Raw genomic sequence first — 22,955 nt, forward strand, 5'->3', positions numbered from 1 at the left:
AGTGTATTTTCTGCTGCACTATCTCTTCATGTAGGACTCCTACATTTTTAAACACTAAGGAACACGTTTTAAGTTAGAGTAGTTATTTCTTCAGTCCTGGTTAAATGGATGAAGTGAATAGTGGCTAAATATTGCAGCTATCTGCTTATCTATAGCTCTGTCCTCAAACCGCATTCTATCTTTCCCTCTTGTAGCCATTTAATTTTTTATTTATGAAATTTTAACAACCTTCACAAGTACCACTTGCTAACAGAAACGTTGGGAAAAAAAACAAGGGAAGAAATACAATTCAAAGGATTTAATTATTCAATAACTAAATAAATCCTTAGAATTTTCAAAAATAGACTACAGTATAATTGAAGGCAGAGTTATACATGTTGGAGAGTACTTAGAAAATTAATAAAGTTAACTAAAGGAATGGTTTAATGGCATTCTAGCTCTCTGATCTATAATAATCTCACTAAGAATCGGCAACAGGCTGAGTGGACAAAGCGGATATCTTAATATCTGGAAAAGGACGTAATTGTTCTGCGAGAGAGAATATATATTGAACATTCAAATATTTAACCAAGCATTTACATGGATATTGAAGGGGAAAAAACACCCAAGGTAATAGTCTCCTGACACATGGCAAGAAACAACTTGTCTCTTCTGAGTGGTTCTCGCCATATCTTTGCCCCATGAACTCAACACTTGGAATGTCTAAAGTAAAGTCTCGGAATAGCGTTCAAATCCTGTTCAAAAGCTCACCAATAAAGTGTCTCTCTTGTATTTCCTCAGCAGATGATTCCAAAATGGCAGAGGTATCCTACGTTTGTTGATTAGTACCAACAGATTATCTCTTTTCTGAGGTAGATAATATACCTTTATTAACAGGGGGAAAGGTGGTCTCTCCCATCCCAAAAGCATGTGCCAGAAAATTCTTCCAGATAGCCATTGGAGTTTTCCAAAAACTTTTGGGAACTTCAAATTTTAAATGCCTAAAGTAAACTGCATTAAAATGTTACCTTTTACCAGCTTGTTTACAACCAACTGGTTCTCTTCGATCTTCTCAACAACCTCAACTTCAGACTGAAGCTTTCATGCTTCTGAGATAATTGTCCCACGGTATTAACTAACATCTGCAGTATTGTCTATAAAGAAATCTCCATACCTGGGACAAACCAAAAAAGTAGGGTAAGACTCTTGAACTACACACTCCACATTAGTAGCAACAACTTCCACTGTTGAGCTGCAACCTTCGATTTCCAGCCTCTGAGTTCCAGGATCACATACTTCAGGAGGTGCTGGACTTTGTCAGTGCCATCTGTTGGTCCTCTCCCACTGGCATTCTTTCTGTGGGTGCAGCAATCACAAGCAACTCACTCATTATTGCTTATGGGGGTCAATGAGGAGGCTACTGAAATGAGAGCCCAGGCTGGAGCCCCCTCCAAATGGCACAGACACTCCACCACCGACTGCCACAGCAGAGGACTGGCTCTGGCTTCCTTCAAGAGAGGCTGGGTATAACACCTGATGTTCTGTTTCAGCAGTCGGGTAAGCAGGAATCTTACGTTGACATTTAGGAGCCATAGACTAGGAAAAGTAAGGAACTAATGTGGGAGCTCGTAACTTGCCTCTGAAAGCTACTAGAAATGAAAAAAGTGGGAGGACGACCAAGGATTCCAAAGACTGAAACTATTTATAATAATAAAGATGTTTCTCCGAGGACAAGCAGGCTGCTTGTTCTCACTGATGGGTGACGTCCTCGGCAGCCCCTCCAATCGGAATCTTCCTAGCAAAGACCTTTGCTAGCTCTCGCGCGCCCGTGCACACCGCGCATGCGCGGCCGTCTTCCCGCCCGAAACCGGCTCGAGCCGGCCAGTCTTCTTTCGTCCGCACTCAGTACGGCTGTGTTTTTTGCCGTGGTGAGCCCCGGAGAGTCGACCTCGCGCGTCCGTTATTTAATCGACGTGTTTTTTCTTCGGAAAAGTTTCTTTTTGTTCGGAAAGTGCTCCGGAAACCCTCTTGGGTTTCGTTTGCCTCTTCCCGTATTTCCAGTTTTTGCCCCGGTAAGTTTTCTTTCGTTGTCGGGGTAGGCCTCTTTTCGGCCTCGGTCGAGATTTTTCTCCCTTAAAGTTTTGGTGCTCCAAATTCGTCATTTCGGATTTTGACTTCGGCGGCGTGATTTTTCCGCCCATGACATCGAAGCCTTCCAGCGGCTTCAAGAAGTGCACCCAGTGCGCCCGGGTAATCTCGCTCACTGATAGGCACTCTTCGTGTCTTCAGTGTCTGGGGGCCGAGCACCGTCCCCAGAACTGTAGTCTGTGTTCCCTCTTACAAAGGCGGACTCAAGTAGCGAGATTGGCCCAGTGGAACGTTTTGTTCTCGGGCTCTTCGTCGGCATCGGCACCGGGGTCATCGTGTGCATCGACGTCATCAGCGTCCAGACCTTCTTCCTTGGCTGCCAGTGCATCGAGTGCATCGAGGCATCGGCCCTCTGCATCGGCGCCGAGACATCGGATAGCTGCATCGACGTCGGTGGTACCGGGACCTCGTCTCCTGATGTCGTTGGACGGTGGTGCATCGGGTGGAGTGCAGGTGAGGGCTGTCCATTCCCCTGCTGGTGGCGGTGAGCCCTCAGGTGGGTCTCCTCCTACCCTGAGGGCTCCTGCGGTACAGCCCCCCCGAGACCGACCTCCTTCGGCCTCGGCCCCGAGGAAGCGACGGCTGGATTCTACGTCCTCCTCGTCGGTGCCGGGGAGCTCCGGTGACATGCTTCGGAAGAAGTCGAAGAAGCATCGACACCGGTCCCCTCCCCGCGTCGGCACCGAGAGCTCTGGGTCGCCGAGGGAGTCGGCACCCAGCAGGCATCGGCACCGAGAGGACCGCTCACCCTCTGTTCAGGAGGTGTCGATGCGCTCCACTCTGGACAGCCCGGAACAGCCTCCACGCCCGGAACAGGTTCTGACGTCGACGCCTGCATCGACCTCCATGCCTTTCTCTGCAGCCGCTCTGAACGAGAGCCTCCGGGCCGTTCTCCCAGAGATTCTGGGAGAGCTGTTGCGCCCTACCCCTCCGGTACCGGCGGTGCTTGCGCCTCCGGTACCGTCGAGCGTGGCGCCGGCTGGCCCATCGCCCGGGGTGAGGTCCCCGACGTCGGTGCCGACTGCGGCCACCTCCCAGGAGGGCTCCCCGACTACGTCGGCGGAGGGAGCTTCGCCGATGCGGGCGAGGGAGTCTACCTCTCGACGCCCCCATCGTGGACGTGGCTCCACGGAGTCGAGCCGGGCACAGTTGCAGACGCAGGTCCGTGAACTTGTGTCTCACACCGAGGGTGAGGCCTCGTGGGAGGAAGAAGAAGACCCCAGATATTTCTCTGACGAGGAGTCTGAGGGTCTACCTTCTGATCCCACTCCCTCTCCTGAAAGACGGCTTTCTCCTCCCGAGAGTCTGTCTTTTGCTTCCTTTGTCCGGGAGATGTCTACGGCCATCCCCTTCCCGGTGGTTGTGGAGGACGAGCCCAGGGCTGAAATGTTTGAGCTCCTGGACTATCCTTCTCCACCTAAGGAAGCGTCCACTGTTCCCCTGCACCATGTCCTCAAAAAGACATTGCTGGCAAACTGGACCAAGCCTTTAACTAATCCCCACATCCCCAAGAAGATCGAGTCCCAGTACCGGATCCATGGGGACCCAGAGCTGATGCGCACTCAGTTGCCTCACGACTCTGGAGTTGTGGATCTGGCCCTAAAGAAGGCTAAGAGTTCTAGGGAGCATGCTTCGGCGCCCCCGGGCAAAGACTCTAGAACCTTAGACTCCTTTGGGAGGAAGGCCTACCATTCCTCTATGCTCGTGGCCAAAATTCAGTCTTACCAGCTCTACACGAGCATACACATGCGGAATAATGTGCGACAGTTGGCGGGCTTGGTTGATGCTCTTCCCCCTGAGCAAGCCAAGCCTTTTCAGGAGGTGGTCAGGCAGCTGAAGGCGTGCAGAAAATTCCTGGCCAGAGGAGTTTATGACACTTTTGATGTTGCGTCCAGGGCCGCTGCTCAAGGTGTGGTGATGCGCAGGCTCTCATGGCTGCATGCCGCCGACCTGGAGAATAGAATCCAGCAGCGGATTGCGGACTCGCCTTGCCGTGCGGACAACATTTTTGGAGAAAAAGTCGAGCAGGTGGTAGAGTCTCTCCACCAGCGGGACACCGCATTCGACAAGTTCTCCCGCCGGCAGCCTTCAGCTTCTACCTCTACAGGTAGACGATTTTTCGGGGGAAGGAAGACTGTTCCCTATACTTCTGGTAAGCGTAGGTACAATCCTCCTTCCCGACAGCCTGCGGCCCAGGCTAAGCCCCAGCGCGCTCGCTCTCGTCAGCAGCGTGCGCCTCAGCAAGGCCCCGCGGCTCCCCAGCAAAAGCAAGGGGCGAGCTTTTGACTGGCTCCAGCAGAGCATAGCCGACATCCAAGTGTCAGTGTCGGGCGACCTGCCAGTCGGAGGGAGGTTGAAAGCTTTTCACCAAAGGTGGCCTCTCATAACCTCCGATCAGTGGGTTCTGCAAATAGTCCGGCAAGGATACACCCTCAATTTGGCCTCCAAACCTCCAAATTGTCCACCGGGAGCTCAGTCTTACAGCTTCCAGCACAAGCAGGTACTTGCAGAGGAACTCTCCGCCCTTCTCAGCGCCAATGCGGTCGAGCCCGTGCCATCCGGGCAAGAAGGGCTGGGATTCTATTCCAGGTACTTCCTTGTGGAAAAGAAAACAGGGGGGATGCGTCCCATCCTAGACCTAAGGGCCCTGAACAAATATCTCGTAAAAGAAAAGTTCAGGATGCTTTCCCTGGGCACCCTTCTCCCCATGATTCAGCAAAACGATTGGCTATGCTCTCTGGACTTGAAGGATGCCTACACACACATCCCGATACTGCCAGCTCACAGACAGTATCTGCGATTTCAGTTGGGCACACGCCACTTCCAGTACTGTGTGCTACCCTTTGGGCTCGCCTCTGCGCCCAGGGTGTTCACAAAGTGCCTAGCTGCGGTAGCAGCGGCGCTTCGCAGGCTGGGGGTGCACGTGTTCCCATATCTCGACGATTGGCTGGTGAAGAACACATCCGAGGCAGGAGCCCTGCAGTCCATGCAGATGACTATTCGCCTCCTGGAGCTACTGGGGTTTGTAATAAATTACCCAAAGTCCCATCTTCTCCCAGTGCAGAAACTCGAATTCATAGGAGCTCTGCTGGATTCTCGGACGGCTCGTGCCTATCTCCCAGAGGCGAGAGCCAACAACTTGTTGTCCCTCGTCTCGCGGGTGCGAGCGTCCCAGCAGATCACAGCTCGGCAGATGTTGAGATTGCTGGGCCACATGGCCTCCACAGTTCATGTGACTCCCATGGCCCGTCTTCACATGAGATCTGCTCAATGGACCCTAGCCTCCCAGTGGTATCAGGCCGCTGGGGGTCTAGAAGACGTGATCCACCTGTCCACGAGTTTTCTCGAATCCCTGTATTGGTGGACAATCTGGTCCAATTTGACTCTGGGACGTCCTTTCCAAATTCCTCAGCCACAAAAAGTGCTGACAACGGATGCGTCTCTCCTGGGATGGGGAGCTCATGTCGATGGGCTTCACACCCAAGGAAGCTGGTCCCTCCAGGAACGCGGTCTACAGATCAATCTCCTGGAGTTGCGAGCGATCTGGAACGCTCTGAAGGCTTTCAGAGATCGGCTGTCCCATCAAATTATCCAAATTCAGACAGACAACCAGGTTGCCATGTACTATGTCAACAAGCAGGGGGGCACCGGATCTCGCCCCCTGTGTCAGGAAGCCGTCAGCATGTGGCTTTGGGCTCGCCGTCTCGGCATGGTACTCCAAGCCACATATCTGGCAGGCGTAAACAACAGTCTGGCCGACAGACTGAGCCGGATTATGCAACCTCACGAGTGGTCGCTCAACTCCAGAGTGGTGCGCCAGATCTTCCAAGCGTGGGGCACCCCCTTGGTGGATCTCTTCGCATCTCGAGTGAACCACAAAGTCCCTCAGTTCTGTTCCAGGCTTCAGGCCCCCGGCAGACTAGCATCGGATGCCTTCCTCCTGGATTGGGGGGAGGGCCTGCTGTATGCTTATCCTCCCATTCCTCTGGTAGGAAAGACTTTGTTGAAACTCAAGCAAGACCGAGGCACCATGATTCTGATTGCTCCTTTTTGGCCGCGTCAGATCTGGTTCCCTCTTCTTCTGGAGTTATCCTCCGAAGAACCGTGGAGATTGGAGTGTTTTCCGACCCTCATCACGCAGGACGAAGGGGCTCTTCTGCATCCCAGCCTCCGGTCCCTGGCTCTCACGGCCTGGATGTTGAGAGCGTAGACTTTGCCTCTTTGGGTCTGTCAGAGGGTGTCTCCCGCGTCTTGCTTGCTTCCAGGAAAGATTCCACTAAGAGGAGTTACTTCTTTCTGTGGAGGAGGTTTGTCGTCTGGTGTGACAGCAAGGCCCTAGCTCCTCGCTCTTGTCCTACACAGACCCTGCTTGAATACCTTCTGCACTTGTCTGAGTCTGGTCTCAAGACCAACTCTGTAAGAGTTCACCTTAGCGCAATCAGTGCATACCATTACCATGTGGAAGGTAAGCCGATCTCAGGACAGCCTTTAGTTGTTCGCTTCATGAGAGGTTTGCTTTTGTCAAAGCCCCCTGTCAAGCCTCCTACAGTGTCATGGGATCTCAATGTCGTTCTCACCCAGCTGATGAAACCTCCTTTTGAGCCACTGAATTCCTGCCATCTGAAGTACTTGACCTGGAAGGTCATTTTCTTGGTGGCAGTTACTTCAGCTCGTAGAGTCAGTGAGCTTCAGGCCCTGGTAGCCCAGGCCCCTTACACCAAATTTCATCATAACAGAGTAGTCCTCCGCACTCACCCTAAGTTCTTGCCAAAGGTCGTGTCGGAGTTCCATCTGAACCAGTCAATTGTCTTGCCAACATTCTTTCCCCGTCCTCATTCCTGCCCTGCTGAACGTCAGCTGCACACATTGGACTGCAAGAGAGCATTGGCCTTCTACCTGGAGCGGACACAGCCCCACAGACAGTCCGCCCAATTGTTTGTTTCTTTTGACCCCAATAGGAGGGGAGTGGCTGTAGGGAAACGCACCATATCCAATTGGCTAGCAGATTGCATTTCCTTCACTTACGCCCAGGCGGGGCTGGCTCTTGAGGGTCATGTCACGGCTCATAATGTCAGAGCCATGGCTGCGTCGGTAGCCCACTTGAAGTCAGCCTCCATTGAAGAAATTTGCAAAGCTGCGACGTGGTCATCTGTCCACACATTCACATCTCATTACTGCCTGCAGCAGGATACCCGACGCGACAGTCGGTTCGGGCAGTCCGTTCTTCAGAACCTGTTTGGGCTTTAGGATCCAACTCCACCCCCCGAGGGCCCTGTTTGTTCTGTTCCAGGCTGCACTCTCAGTTAGTTGGTAAATTTTTAGGTCAATCTCAGTTATGTCCTCGCCGTTGCGAGGCCCAATTGACCATGGTTGTTGTTTTGAGTGAGCCTGGGGGCTAGGGATACCCTATCAGTGAGAACAAGCAGCCTGCTTGTCCTCGGAGAAAGCGAATGCTACATACCTGTAGAAGGTATTCTCCGAGGACAGCAGGCTGATTGTTCTCACAAACCCGCCCGCCTCCCCTTTGGAGTTGTGTCTTCCCTTGAAATGTATTGTCTTGCTACATACTGGACTGGCCGGCTCGAGCCGGTTTCGGGCGGGAAGACGGCCGCGCATGGGCGGTGCACGCGGGCGCGCGAGAGCTAGCAAAGGTCTTTGCTAGGAAGATTCCGATTGGAGGGGCTGCCGAGGACGTCACCCATCAGTGAGAACAATCAGCCTGCTGTCCTCGGAGAATACCTTCTACAGGTATGTAGCATTCGCTTTATTGAGGTATAAAGACGTGACACAACGTCGTGTTTCGGCCGTTAGGCCTGCATCAGGAGTCTTAATGCCAAATGCCTTTGAGAACTATTTGATGAAGGCAAATCCTCAGCAAAAGGAGGTCTTTAGAAAGACCGTTGTGAAGGTGAGCATGCTTCGTTGTCTCCTCAGTCACAGCGCTTGTATTGAAATGTTGCAATCTTTTCAGTCTTTGGAATCCTTGGTCGTCCTCCCACTTTTTTCATTTGTTGTTGTTGTCCGTGGGGTGTCTAGAGTTCTCCGCCCTCTGGTGGATTTCTTCCCTATACATACTTCTGAAAGCTACTGCCATCTTAACTTTGAAGTTATGCTTTGGCCTACATAAAGTTTTCAGCACTCACAATTTATGCAGTTAACTTTGTTCAAATGGACTTGTGCTTCATCTTCAGTCTCAGTACATTTTGAGCAGTTCCAGAGCTGACTAATTTGAGTGGACATACATGTTACAGACAATTAAATACGTGAAAGATATGAACAAAGAAACCTTTTCCACAAATGGAGAGACTATGGAACTAAAGGACATGAAATGAAGCTGCAAGAGATGGAGTGAAAAGCAACATCGGGTGGTAGATGCCTGGAATGCTCTTCCACAGGAGATGATGGAGATGAAAATGGTGATAAGGATCCTTTTTTATGTATATCCCATGCTTTTTTAAATTTCTGATACGGGGAATGGTAGTTTGCAGTCCTACACAGAGCAGGAGGTTCAATCCTGGCCAACTTTCCAAGCAGACTAGATGGATCATGCTGATTTTTGTCTGTCATCATTTACTATGTTAATTGAAAATACTGGAAGCTTACTATTCAGATATTCCTAGTTCCTGAGGCATTTTGGTAAAATGTCCAAAATTATAACATGGAAATGTTTTCCCCAAGACTATATAGTAGTAATTTTAGTTATATTAATCTAATGTATATATCTTCTCTGCAATCCAGTTTACTGGTTTAAACCTCTTCGTTCTGGGGTCTTTTATTGACTTAGTGTATAAAACATCTCTCTAATTATGAGATTTGCAGTTGTGGCTCTTGATGCTAAAGCCAGTCTTGAAATTCCCCAGACTGCTTCACCTAAAGTAGGACACTGCTCTTTTTGATCTTAATGCTAACATGTGGCTAGAATCCTCAGGATTGCATTGATCTGTGTGTGGCTTGTGAAGCATTTGAGAATATGAGAGACTGGTTACTTAGTCTGAGGCCAGAAAGAAAGTCTTGATAATAGCTTTTTGGAAAGACTAGCAAGCAAAGAAACAGTGTGAAAACTGTTCAGGAGGCTGAATAGTGGCGTTACAGTCCCTGTGGCTCCAGAATGCATTATGAGCCCCTCACTATGCTATGCATATGGCCTTCCTCCATTTTCTGTCATACAAAGTTACTCCAGTGATGGAGCAGGGACGGTCTTATTTCTGTGCAGCACAGTGTTGTATTCTTCTGTTTATGCTATATAAAGGACTGACCTGTAAAATGTTTAACTTCTGTCTTCTCCTTCAGTGACTGATTCTGAGTGGAGGATGTTCATTATTAAATTCATTTCTTCGCCATAACTTATTACCATCTCTGGGAAAACATAACTAAAGTCACGGATCCAATATATATCGAATGGTTTTATTTAGTTTTGTTCCCCCTCCCCCCACATGGGTTATGGGTCTAAAAGCAGTCACGTTTGAACTTCTTTAACTTTATTTTTTCATATGGAAGGATACAGTTTGAACTGTTGCATTACAAATTATTTGCTGTAGTTAAATTCATTAAATCCTTGTGCCTTGTCTAGTCTGCACCATTCTGAATATGTGGGTGTTATCCCTTTCTACCAGTAGTGAACCTGTATAACTTGCTGGTACACTAGAAGAGTTCCAGTATTTTTCTCTTCCTTTAGCAGATGATGGGTTGTTTAGGCTGGAGGGGTCTTTGCACAGAGCCTCAAATTAGACATCTGAAGGATATTGCTTTGTTACTTGGAAGAAACTAGTGACTTTCATCTATCTGATCATCTCTTCATTCTTTTCCATGGCCCTCAAGGCCACGATTGCTCAATGGATCAAGGTAGCCATGGAGGCTACCTATATTTGTTGGAACTGGCCAGTGCCACTGGGTCTGAAAGCTCACTTGACGAGGGCTCAGGTGACTTTGAGCAACAGCCCGGTAGGCTGCTCCAGAGTAGTTCTGTAGGCGGCAGTGTGGTTGTTTCTGCGTTCCTTTGTGAAGTATTACAGGTTGAATGTGCTTTCCAGAGCTCACTCAGTCTTTGGAGGAGCTGTTCTCAGGAGGAGATTGTCTTCCTCTGCTTGGATACATCCCACATGCTCGGAAGGGTGCAGCCTAGATGACGAGGAAGGTGAGATTGTCTTGCCTAATCATTTTCCTTTAATCAGCTGCGCCATTCTGAAGCCTGCCCTTAGAGTAAAGCCCAAGGCTCTCGTGGTGCTCTGCGCTTTCTTTTTTCAGTTAAAAACCTGAAGGAAATGACACTAATGTGAGATATAAGGAGGTGTTCTTCGGAGATGCAGGGTCACAAGTGCCACTCTGTTGGTAGGCTCACATGATTCTGTGGTGCGAGTGCCACTCTGTGGTGCTATGCTCGTTTGCATTTCTTGCCACTACAGTGGTGGTTGGGGCATGGGTATGCGCTACAAAGGGACCTTCTGATGCTTTGGTAGACGCATACTGGAACGTTCCCAGTGCACCAGCAGGTTCTGCCAATGAGTTGACTGGAAAAGCCTAGTTTTTATTCCCCCCCCCCCCCCCCCCCCCCCCCCCCCCCCCCCATCCTCTCCTACCAGAAGATGGAGATAAACACCCACATGTTCACAACAGAACAGCAGACTAAAGGAAGGGAAATTATCAGGTAATACATAATTTCACCTTTTGTTTTTGTTTTTTGTTTCTGGTAACTTTAGCCAGGTTTTCTCATGGTCACATGTGTCCAGTAAGGTGATCTGAGATTTAGCAGGACGCTGTGCCACTAGCTAATTCCCATCGGTCTAAAGCCCACTGTTTCCCCAGCTGAACTTTTTCACCATTGCATCTTATTCACTTAGTTGCATTGGAAATACCTGCCTACTACCATCCTCCTCTATAGATCTGTTTTGATTCCCTTGCAAGTAAACTACATCCATTCCTTAGTAACCCAATCAGAGAAACTAATCTCTTTGTTTGACATGATTTTCCAGTACAACCATGCAGGTTCAAATCCTGTGACCCTCAAGATTTAAAGTAAATTGCTATCTTTTCTTTCAGTGGAGGTCCATTAATTTTCCCACCACTAAAGTAAGAGTAACAAGTTTCTAACCTCCTCTCTGGTACCATTTATGAAAAGGGATAATGTGGATTGTATAGTGTGTAAAAGGTCATGGATTTGATATACCACCTTTCTGTGGTATAACCAAGCAGTTTACGTGTATTATATGCAAGTACCATCTCTGTCCCTAGTGGGCTCACAAATCTGTCTTGACTAAATTGCTCTGAATGCTGTTCCTTCATAGGCAGGGGGAGGTATTGTGATGAACCCAGTTTGAAATCTGACTTGAACACATCTCCCACACAGAATTTATATGTTAGGGATAGTTTGGTTGTGTTGGTTAATTTGGTTTTTCTCTGGTGCATAATTAATTGTATGTAGGTCATACCATCAAAACGCAAAATATTTTGTCTTGTCAAAATGTGCTCTTAGGTGTAGTTTAGGCTTTTGATTTTAGGCTTTAACCAATAAACAGAGTTGAAACACACCTGATGTATGAACTCCCCCACAAAAAAAACTGTTTATTGGATAGACATTGAAATAACCCTGTTTCCCATAGTTTTTCTCTTGTCCTTCCCCCAGCTTTTTTTATTTTTTATTTTGGACTACAATTTCACCTATATTTAAATCTTCTCAGTCCTATATTCTTTTTAGGAAAAATTTGAAAACACTTCTGTTCCGGAAATATGTATCCCACGTTAACTACTGATTACTATTTATTCTTAATCACTAAATTTATTATTATGCCCCTTTTCCCAGTTAAATGAAATTGGCTTCTTAAATAGCTGTAACCCGCTTAGAACTGCAAGGTAATAGCGGGATAGAAATCCAATTTACCATTACTATTCTCTGACTTTTTTTGTGCCTTTTCTGTTCTAACTCCGCCTAAATGACAAAAACGGCAGTAGCCTATCTGGCATGAAAACACAAACACTGATTTGTGCATGCCTTTGGAAAACCCCTAATTATCTGGAAATTTATAACTTTACAACCCCAAAGGAATAGAAGCCCTAGATACAGTCTTCCATGAAGAGAATCCACTGGACTCCCCCAATCCTCCCCACGAAACTGAACCGACTGTTCATTATTAGCAGTAAAAAGAACAAGTATTCCAGAGTCACCCACTTGAAATCCCCCCTCCCCCCTTTACTCCCAATAGCAGGACAGCAATACTTCTTACCTGTCTCCTATGCTGTCTTCAATCTGAATGCATGGAGTCCTGTTATCTCCCGTGACTTGCTAGCCTCACATTTCAGATGTCCGATGGAAGCAGGTAAAATGAGACACATGGGTAAAAAGGACTGCCCTCCTGTCTGTAGAAGGGACTGGGCAGTGAGGATCATTCAACATTTGGTTTCTGTGCCATGAGAATGGAACATGCTCAAAAAGTGTACAATATAAGGTTGAGAAGCACTGTCCTAAGTGATGTACATCAATTACAGTACAGTCTTGATTTATGCATTGTCAGATAAGTAAAAAGTTAACATGGAAAACACTGCATAACCCCCTCAGTTCCCGATTTTTCAAAAATTGTTCTAAAACAAAATTTTTTAATAGAAATAAATGTGTTAACATCATGGGAGAGGGGGTCTATCAAATAAGCTGGATGGTCGGATTCTCGAACATTGGATAATCGAGACTGTATTGTACATTTGTGTGTTACCTCAAGCACTATATCCCTAAACCAACCTTCCACCCACTCAAACTTATTTAATCATCGTTAAATGCTTTTCTTGAAAGCCAGCAATGGCAGACTTCAAGATACAAGGCATTCCATAAACACAACATGGGAAGAAAAAATTTTTTTTTTTTTGGGGGGGGGGGGAGTTTTCAGTTGCAACTTATCCCTATAAAGAGATCTGCATGTAAAATTTGTATTTCTTGCCACCACTGAAAATACTGGTTATTCCATGTGTTCTGCATTTTGGCAGGTCTCTGATCCATGTGACACTGCATTTAATATAGAGTCTCGCCTAGTACAGACTAACTTTTTTCCATTTAGGCCCAAGGATAGACTCCTCATCCCACCTACATTTGTTTATATATGTGCTGGAGGTTCAGGACAAATATATTCCACGTATTAGAAAAAAGGGAAAAAAGACTAAACGTCAGCCGGCGTGGCTAAACAGTAAGATAAAGGAAATCATTAGAGCCAAAAAACAATCCTTCAGAAAGTGGAGAAGAGAACCAACTGAAAGTAACAGGATAGATCATAAGGAATGCCAAGCCAAATGCAAAGCGGAGATAAGGAGGGCAAAAAAGGACTTTGAGAAGAAATTAGCGTTGGAAGCAAAAATACATAGTAAAAATTTTTTTAGATACATTAAAAGCAGGAAACCGGCCAAAGAGTCGGTTGGGCCGCTGGACGAAAATGGTGTTAAAGGGGCGATCAAGGAGGACAAAGCCGTAGCGGAGAAATTAAATGAATTCTTTGCTTCGGTCTTCACCGAGGAGGATTTGGGGGGGACACCGGTGCCGGAAAGAATATTTGAAGCGGGGGAGTCGGAGAAACTAAACAAATTCTCTGTAACCTTGGAGGATGTAATGGGTCAGTTCAGCAAGCTGAAGAGTAGTAAATCACCGGGACCTGATGGTATTCATCCCAGAGTATTAATAGAACTAAAAAATGAACTTGCGGAGCTACTGTTAGAAATATGCAATCTGTCCCTAAAATCGAGTGTAGTACCGGAAGACTGGAGGGTAGCCAATGTTACTCCGATTTTTAAGAAAGGTTCCAGAGGAGATCCGGGAAATTATAGACCGGTGAGTCTGACGTCGGTGCCGGGCAAGATGGTGGAGGCTATTATTAAGAATAAAATTGCAGAGCATATACAAAAACATGGACTGATGAGACAAAGTCAGCACGGATTTAGTGAAGGGAAGTCTTGCCTCACCAATCTAATGCATTTTTTTGAGGGGGTAAGCAAACATGTGGACAATGGGGAGCCGGTTGATATTGTATATCTGGATTTTCAGAAGGCGTTTGACAAAGTGCCGCACGAAAGACTCCTGAAGAAATTGCAGAGTCATGGAATCGGAGGTAGGGTATTATTATGGATTAAGAACTGGTTGAAAGATAGGTAGCAGAGAGTAGGATTGCGTGGCCAGTATTCTCAGTGGAGGAGGGTAGTTAGTGGGGTCCCGCAGGGGTCTGTGCTGGGTCCGTTGCTTTTTAATGTATTTATAAATGACCTAGAGATGGGAATAACTAGTGAGGTAATTAAATTCGCCGATGACACAAAATTATTCAGGGTCGTCAAGTCGCAGGAGGAATGTGAACGATTACAGGAGGACCTTGCGAGACTGGGAGAATGGGCGTGCAAGTGGCAGATGAAGTTCAATGTTGACAAGTGCAAAGTGATGCATGTGGGTAAGAGGAACCCGAATTATAGCTACGTCTTGCAAGGTTCCGCGTTAGGAGTTACGGATCAAGAAAGGGATCTGGGTGTCGTCGTCGATGATACGCTGAAACCTTCTGCTCAGTGTGCTGCTGCGGCTAGGAAAGCGAATAGAATGTTGGGTGTTGTTAGGAAGGGTATGGAGTCCAGGTGTGCGGATGTTATAATGCCGTTGTATCGCTCCATGGTGCGACCGCACCTGGAGTATTGTGTTCAGTACTGGTCTCCGTATCTCAAAAAAGATATAGTAGAATTGGAAAAGGTACAGCGAAGGGCGACGAAAATGATAGTGGGGATGGGACGACTTTCCTATGAAGAGAGGCTGAGAAGGCTAGGGCTTTTCAGCTTGGAGAAGAGACGGCTGAGGGGAGATATGATAGAAGTGTATAAAATAATGAATGGAATGGATCGGGTGGGTGTGAAGCGACTGTTCACGCTATCCAAAAATACTAGGACTAGAGGGCATGAGTTGAAGCTACAGTGTGGTAAATTTAAAACGAATCGGAGAAAATTTTTCTTCACCCAACGTGTAATTAGACTCTGGAATTCGTTGCCGGAGAACGTGGTACGGGCGGTTAGCTTGATGGAGTTTAAAAAGGGGTTAGATAGATTCCTAAAGGACAAGTCCATAGACCGCTATTAAATGGACTTGGAAAAATTCCGCATTTTTAGGTATAACTTGTCTGGAATGTTTTTACGTTTGGGGAGCGTGCCAGGTGCCCTTGACCTGGATTGGCCACTGTCGGTGACAGGATGCTGGGCTAGATGGACCTTTGGTCTTTCCCAGTATGGCACTACTTATGTACTTATGTACTTATAAGTAAATCTCTCCCTTCTAAACCATCCTGGGGCTTTTAGTGGCCAGAAAAAAAGTGAGCTTCACTTCATGATGGAGGGAGACCATGCTAGATGTACAGGTTATATATGTTTTTACAAACTGTGCACACCCCCTGCGGGCTATATGTATGGGTGCGCTATACAAATGTATTTTTACTAAGATGAACTAATTGCAAAATGATCACATTTTTTTTAAGGCTTTTTCATTTTAGGCTTTTGCAGGTTTTGTGCAGTAGTAGTAATGTGTTCAAGAACCTAAAAAAAGGGACGGAAAGAGTGAGGGGATGGAACTTGATATACAGCCTTTTTGTGGTTACAATCAAAGTGGTTTACATATCATATACAGGTACAGTACAGTCTCGGTTATCCAACCTTTGCTAATCTGACCACCCAGCATATCCGACAGATCTCCCGGTAACATCATCACATTTTTTTTCTATTAAAAATCTTTGTTTTAGAACAGTTTTTGAAAACCAGGAGCTCTGTTTATGCAGTATTTTCCATATTATCCAACTTCTCACTTATCTGACAACGGCAATGGAGGGTTAAGTGACTTGCCCAGAGTCACAAGGAGCTGCAATGGGGTTTAAACCCAGCTCCCCTGATTCTCAGGCCACTGAATTAATTATTAGTCTACTCCTGTACTCCAAAGCCCTTAAAAGCAAATGTGTATGTTTGGCAATTACCGTGTCTTAGAAAAATAAATTGGTATAGCACACATTATATGCTTGGATGTTTTACATATACTTGCAATTTACGCACATTAGAAACTACCATATTTTTATGCATATATCTATGCTGGGGTTGGGATAACACTTACTCTCTGCTAATTTCTATAAGGGACCAATGTCACGGAGTGACTGTTCCCCAAAAGAATAAAGTAGTTCATGCAAAATCTACTAAGGCCGATAATCCATTATGCGTCTGAACCTACCACCTGCAAACACCTCATTATATGCTTTTTAGCGGGCGCTGCATTGCTGCTTGGCCTCTTGTGCAGCCTCTTCTTGCAAAATCATGGTTTCATTATTTGTTGTTCCTCTCAAATAGCTGTTCATTCTTTCAGTTTCTTCTTCCTTCCAGATTAATCAGCCTTCATAACAGTTATCCTAATTTTGTCATGCTATATTTATTTGATTTCGTGCTTTAGCCAAATAAGTTCAAGGCTAGCTACAATTAAAGTATACAAACACACAAAAAGATAACCCAATCCCCAGCAATAAATCTTGCAGCAGCATTTGACAATATTGTAGGAAACTGCCACTAAATTCACAACAGGATAAAAGTTAATCCTGTATAGCTGGCTCTTCAAGAGCTGCTTTTTCACGGGGAGGAACCTTCACTTGTGTTTGTATACATGTGCATGAAGACCAGGATGGCTTATTTGCAGCTCTAAAGTGGTTCCCAAACCACTTTAGAGTTTTCAGGATATCCACAGTGAATATTCATGAGAGAGATCTGCATTCAGTGGTGGTAGTGCATGCAAATCCCTCTTGTGAATATTCATTGTGAGTATCTTGAAAACCTGACTGGCTGGGTTGCCTCCAGGGTCAGGTTTGGGAACCACTGCTATAGTGCTTAGCTCTGCTAGTGAGTTGGGTCATTCAGTGTCTGCATTTTCCTTCCTCCTACCAGATTAATTCAGTTCAGCAGTTAGTGACCCAGTGGAAGAACCGAATTCTGCAGCTGAAACGCCTTGATTCTTCATCCAGGGCAGCACTGGTAAGTATCTAACCCTGTAGCTCCAGATACATTTAGGATGCTTTCAGTTCCAAAACATTCAAATTTAAACACTAGTCATCTCAGTACTGCAGATATCTGGAACCTAGATCACATTATAAAACAACTGAAGTACTGCAGTCTTGTCATTTAAAATCTTTTTTTGTTGCTGCAGAATGTATAGAAAGGGTAGTTAAACTTTTTCTGTTTGAAAAGTTGCCCTCTACTATACAGTTGAAATACATATGTAACTTTGTATTGCTCCATGGTGTGACAGCACCTCGAATATTATGTGCAGTTCTGGTCACCGCATCTCAAAAAATATATAGTGGAACTAGAAAAGGTACAGAGAAGGGCAATGAAAATGATAAAGGGGATGGAATGACTTCACTATGAGGAAAGGCTTAAAGTGGCTAGGGCTCTTCAGTTTGGAGAAGAGATGACTGAGGGGAGATATGATAGAGGTCTTTAAAATAATGAGTGGAGTGGAACAGGTAGACGTGAATCGCTTGTTTACTTGTAGTTTCCAAAAATACTAGGACTGGGGGCACGCAACAAAGCTAGAAAGTAGTAAATTTAAAGCGAATGGAAGAAAATATTTCTTTACTCAACGTGTAATTAAACTCTGGAATTCTTTGCCAGAGAATGTAGTAAAAGCAGTTAGCTTAGCAGGATTTAAAAAAGGTTTGGATAGCTTCCTAAAAGAAAAGTCCTTAAGCCATTATTAAAATGGACAGGGAAAATCCACTGCTTATTTCTAGGATAAGCGGCATAAAATGTACTGTTTTGGAATCTTGCCGGGTACTTGTAACCTGGATTGGCCACTGTTGGAAACAGGATACAGGGCTTGATGGACCTTCGATTTGTCCCAGTATGGCAATACTTATGTACTTATGCTCATAGGGACCAGTTGTTTTTCTTCCTTTCAAATGGGAACATCACAAGTTAATTCGTTGCAGCCTGTGAGGATGGACTGATACAAGTTCTAGAGAAAGCCATGGTCTCTGGCCATTGGCCAAGTACTTGCACTACAGTGGTTGTACTTAGGTGGGGGTAGGGTTATAAAATAAGGGGCTATAAAAGCTACGGTGCTATAAGTCTTCATTCTCAATAGAAACCAGTTCCAAAGGAGCAGGAGGAAACTGACAAGCAAAGAGCAAGCAAGCTGCCTGTTCTTTTCCTATAGTTTAAAACAGGAAGGAAAGGATTTATCAGTGTTTTGTTGTACTTGTGTTTTGATTTTCTCATTTAAAAATCCATGTTTTCAGTGATGAATGTGGAAGCTTTTTTCAAAGCATCCTACTCTCATTATCTCGTAACTTCAGCAGTATTTAGTGATATTCTGTGGATTCTTCACTTTGGTTTAATAATCCATTTTTATTTCTTCCCCAAGATACAGGATTTGCAGTATTCCAGTGGTGATGCAAAGCCTGCTTTTGGGTTTGGCGTACAGCAGACAGTAAACTTTGGATCTTCAAGTAAGTTGACACTAGCACCTTGGCTGCCCCCTCCCCCTCAAGCAGGATCTTGACACATCGTGAACATGCCAGCCTTGTACCTGTATCATATCAGCCCTGGAGGAAAGGAGAAACAGGGTGATATGATACAGACGTTCAAATATTTGAAAGATATTAATCCGCAAACGAACCTTTTCCGGAGACGGGAAGGCAGTAGAACTAGAGGACATGAATTGAGGTTGAAGGGGGACAGATTCAGGACTAATGTCAGGAAGTATTTTTTCACAGAGAGTGTGGTGGATATGTGGAATGTCCTCCCGCGGGATGTGGTGGAGATGAAAACAGTAATGGAATTCAAACATGCGTGGGATAAACACAAAGGAATCCTGTTTAGAAGGAATGGTTCCGTGAAATCTTAGCGGAGATTGGGTGGCGACGCCAGTAATTGGGAAACAAAAAAAGGAGCTGGGCAGACTTCTACGGTCTGTGCCCTGAGAAAGGCAAGGACAAATCAAACTCGGGTATACATATAAAGTATCACATACCATGTAAAATGAGTTTATCTTGTTGGGCAGACTGGATGGAACGTACAGGGCATTATCTGCCATCATTTACTATGTTACATCTCTTTGCTTTATTTTTCTAATCTCATACAGGTTTTCCCACCAGCAGTAGCACCAATATCAGCAATGTTAGGACATTTAGTTTCAAACCAACCTCTGGACTTGCGGATACTTCTGGAGCGAGTACCACTGTGTTTGGAAGCTCCACGACTCTGGGTTCAACAGCATTTGGTGCTTTACCGGCGTCTAATGCTCCTAGTTCTGTTGGTTTTGGGAACAGCACAGCCCCACCTGCAGCTTCCTTTGGATTTGGTAGTGCCCCCACGTCAAACTTTGGCATACCAGCAACATCAGGCTTTGGCATGGGTAATTCAGCACAAGCTCTTCCAACCGGCTTTGGGAATCTAAGCTCCAGTTTGGGTCCTTCTGTGTTTGGACAAAGCGCAGGACAAGCTGCCAGTGGCGCTGAGAGCAGTATATCCGTAACGCAACCTGCAGCGACAAACAGCATAGTGGGGTCACTCTTCACTCCTCGCAGTGAACTTTCTGCTGAAGACCTAAAGCAGTTTCAGGCAAAGAGGTTCACGCTGGGTAGGATTCCTCTAAAGCCTCCACCTGCAGATCTTTTAAGTGTTTAACAGGATCTGACTCTCAGGCAGTTCTGCAGCTTGGGAATCATTTTACAGACCTTGTAGGACTGTGATACAACACAAACTTTGGAAATTGTCTTAACTATATTCTTCAAAAAACAACAACAAGAAAAGTACACACCTCCACAAAACAACAAAAATCGGAAACTGTGGAGAGGAGAAAAAATCCACATAAAAAAGGGTGTGTGAGTAAAACAGCCTTTATTTAAAAGACCCAACACAGTCGCCGTGTTTCAGCTAAGAAAGCCTGCTTCAGGAGTCAGAATAAGCTTGCTGGTGATGTACAGATGAAACGTCACAAATATTATGGCACAGCACTGTATGTAGTAACCTGACAAATCTTGCAGCACTGACAAGCTCCTGTGGTAATGCCAGATTACATGAGGCAAATAAGGTAACAAATTGGATAATCTTGTCGCAGAAGTGAAAATCAATGCAGCATGATTCAGCAGGTTACTGTACACAGTGCTGTGCTCTGTGCTGTATGTATTTGTGACGTTATATCTGTACATCATCAGCCAGAGTTTATTTTGACTCCTGAAGCAGACTTTCCTAGCCGAAGTACGGTGACTGTCGTGTCTTTTAAAGGTTATTTTTATTCGCATACCCTTTTTATATGGATTTTTTTTTTACTGTCCACCATGTTTTTGATTCTTTAACTATGTTCTTTGCACACCAGAACTTCAGTTACTTAAATTTATTGGGAAAATGATATGAAAAACATTTTATGCAAGAGAGGTGGAGAGAATAAGTACAAATGTGGAAAGCCTTATTTTGTTTGTATTTTTTTTTAAACTTTTTGGAGCCTTTTTAATTTTTCACACCTGATTGGAACCTGTTCAATCCTCATGTTTAGCCTTAAGCGTAGAAAGGCCTGAGACAGAGATCATATAGACCCATTATATCTGTCCCCCAGACTTTGTGCCCTCCCTCCCAGTTCTTCAATAATAACTGGGGCCCCAAATTAATCCTGGGTAATTAGAAGCTGACCAGTTTTCAAAACCGGCCTGAAATCCAGGTTCAGTCATGCATTGGTTTTAGTCGAAAATACCAGTGCATTTTCAGCTGAATCCAAACTCGCACTCACCGCCCTCCCCAGTCCTTGAAGTCCTGGTAGTCTAGTGGCCTCTTCAGAGTAAGAGCAACACCGAGTCACTCCTGCTCATGCCAGCTCCAATCTTGCAATAGCTGCTGAGGGAAGTTATAGCAGCCATTTTGAGATTGGAACCAGCATTAGCAGGATTGACTTGGGATCATTCATTCCCTGAAGAGGCCACTAGACTATCAGGGCTTCTATAGGTATGCCTGGGGAGGGCCTTTGTGTGGTGGGAGAGTGGAGTTCCGGGGGGGGGGGGGGGGGCAGCCCGGGGGAGCTCTGACAGGGGAGGGGTGTGTCAGTTTTAGCAAAACCAGGTGGTGAATTTCAGCCACAGGTTTGGTTTTGTTCACCCTTTTATAAGTAATTTCGCTTCTGGTAACCTAGGGAATGGGAGAACCTGTAGGACATCTATCCAAACCTCCAGGTCAAGCTCCTGCCTTGACTGTAGTCCTTACTGGAATGCTGTACTTTTAACTCTTCCAGAAACTGAAACAAACATGACGGAACATTCAGCACTGTATTGGTCCTGGCACTGAATCTTAGGTTAGCCCTTGCCATTTTGTCTGCTGAGGCTCTTTCTAATGTATAAATGTAGTCCGTTTAAGTACCTCAGACTGCTGGAGGGAAGGTGCTGTCCAGAGTCTGAAGCGCTTTGTGTTAGTTTACATTCCCATTATCTGCACAAGGGGTACATGTGCAGCCTATATGGTTATTTAGTTTCAAATGAAAATGTTTATGCAGCACCTTTTAGAAGAAGAAAATGATGATGTCTTCCTTCCCAATTTCCTCTTCAGGGTCCTCTTCTGTATCCAGATTTTGTTGTACTGCTTCTGTATCTTTTCCCATTAGGGATTGTCTTCAATCCTGTGTCTTTCCAGCCACAAACTTGCCTTTATGTTCATAATTAGAATCTTTTTTTTTTTTTTTTTTTTAAGAGTTACGTCTCAGACAAAGGTGATATTCATCATTTTCTTTGTGCAGTGTGTTTAAAAAAAGAAAAAGTAAAGTAAGTTTTTAAAAAGCTGAGCAAATAATTTGAAAACCTTAACTGTGCATGGATGAGCCAAAAATCTAATTTTTATAAATTTTATTGGAAGACCTTAATTGTGCATGGATGAGCCAAAAATCTAATTTTTACAAATTTTATTGGTTTTATATTTGGGAATTGAGTTTGAAAATAATTTATATCTTATCAAAATAAATTCTAGTTGTTTATCAAATCTTTAAATGGAAATAAAAACTTCTGTGTTGAAAGCTGGTGGTCAAATCACTTTTTATGGTCATTACAGTGGGACCTATACATTAATAGGTTACATTAATAGGTTACATCAATAGGTTACTTTGGTTAATGTTTACTACATTAATTTTAAGAGCATGGGTGCACTCAATTTATCCCTTTTAGAACTGAACTACTTTTAAAGGGAAAGGGAATGGATTTGATATACTGCCTTTCTGTGGTTACAATCAAAGTAGTTTATATATTATATACAATGATCTTCTAATGTCCCTGAGTGATAACCAGCCCAAATTGAAAGGGTTGTTCAGGTGCCATCGCCAATGAAGAGGACCTGTCTCAACGTGCCAATCAAAACCCTAAGCACACTGCATCAGCAGATGTGCTACTGATGTCCTGTCAGTTACTCTAGTACTTCTAAAATAGTCATGTATAATGCTGCATCTCATTTTGTCTTGCGCATTGTACAGTGTATGTCAGTATGAGGAGGTGCTGAGCACTTCTATTTGAGCAGCTGAGGAGCAGTTAATAAAGTATAAGACACTGCTGCCAACAGGGGGAGCCTTCAGGAGATCAGGAGGTGGGTTTGTTTTTTGCACTGCTTTTAAACAGGGAAGAGGTGCCTTCATTGTAGCATGGACCTGTGGGATTCTTCATTGACAATCAGGACAGTTGTTGAGTAGGGGATGATGGAGAGGGATGACTGGGGTAATGATCAAAGCATGAAGTCCCGGACATTAGCTACTTCTAGTTAACGGATAACATGCTAACTATACCTCTACAAATGGTGATATTTATCACATTTTTGTAAATACAGTAGTGGCTAAATTAGCT

The 22,955-nt window shown here is 45.1% G+C and overlaps 1 protein-coding gene across 1 annotated transcript in view; it reads left to right on the top strand.

Moving 5' to 3' along the window:
- NUP42 (nucleoporin 42) overlaps positions 1 to 21,127 on the top strand; it is a 52,809-nt gene extending 31,682 nt beyond the window's left edge. Inside the window, exons 5-7 of the mRNA XM_030201807.1 lie at positions 17,035 to 17,121; positions 18,512 to 18,596; positions 19,232 to 21,127. Of these exons, the coding sequence (XP_030057667.1) occupies positions 17,035 to 17,121; positions 18,512 to 18,596; positions 19,232 to 19,776 (717 nt within the window). The 3' untranslated portion in view covers positions 19,777 to 21,127. The remainder of the gene's footprint in view (positions 1 to 17,034; positions 17,122 to 18,511; positions 18,597 to 19,231) is intronic.
- The last annotated feature ends 1,828 nt before the right edge of the window (positions 21,128 to 22,955 follow it).

Source organism: Microcaecilia unicolor, chromosome 1 (genome assembly GCF_901765095.1).
Source record: "Microcaecilia unicolor chromosome 1, aMicUni1.1, whole genome shotgun sequence".
Taxonomy (NCBI): Eukaryota; Metazoa; Chordata; class Amphibia; order Gymnophiona; family Siphonopidae; genus Microcaecilia; species Microcaecilia unicolor.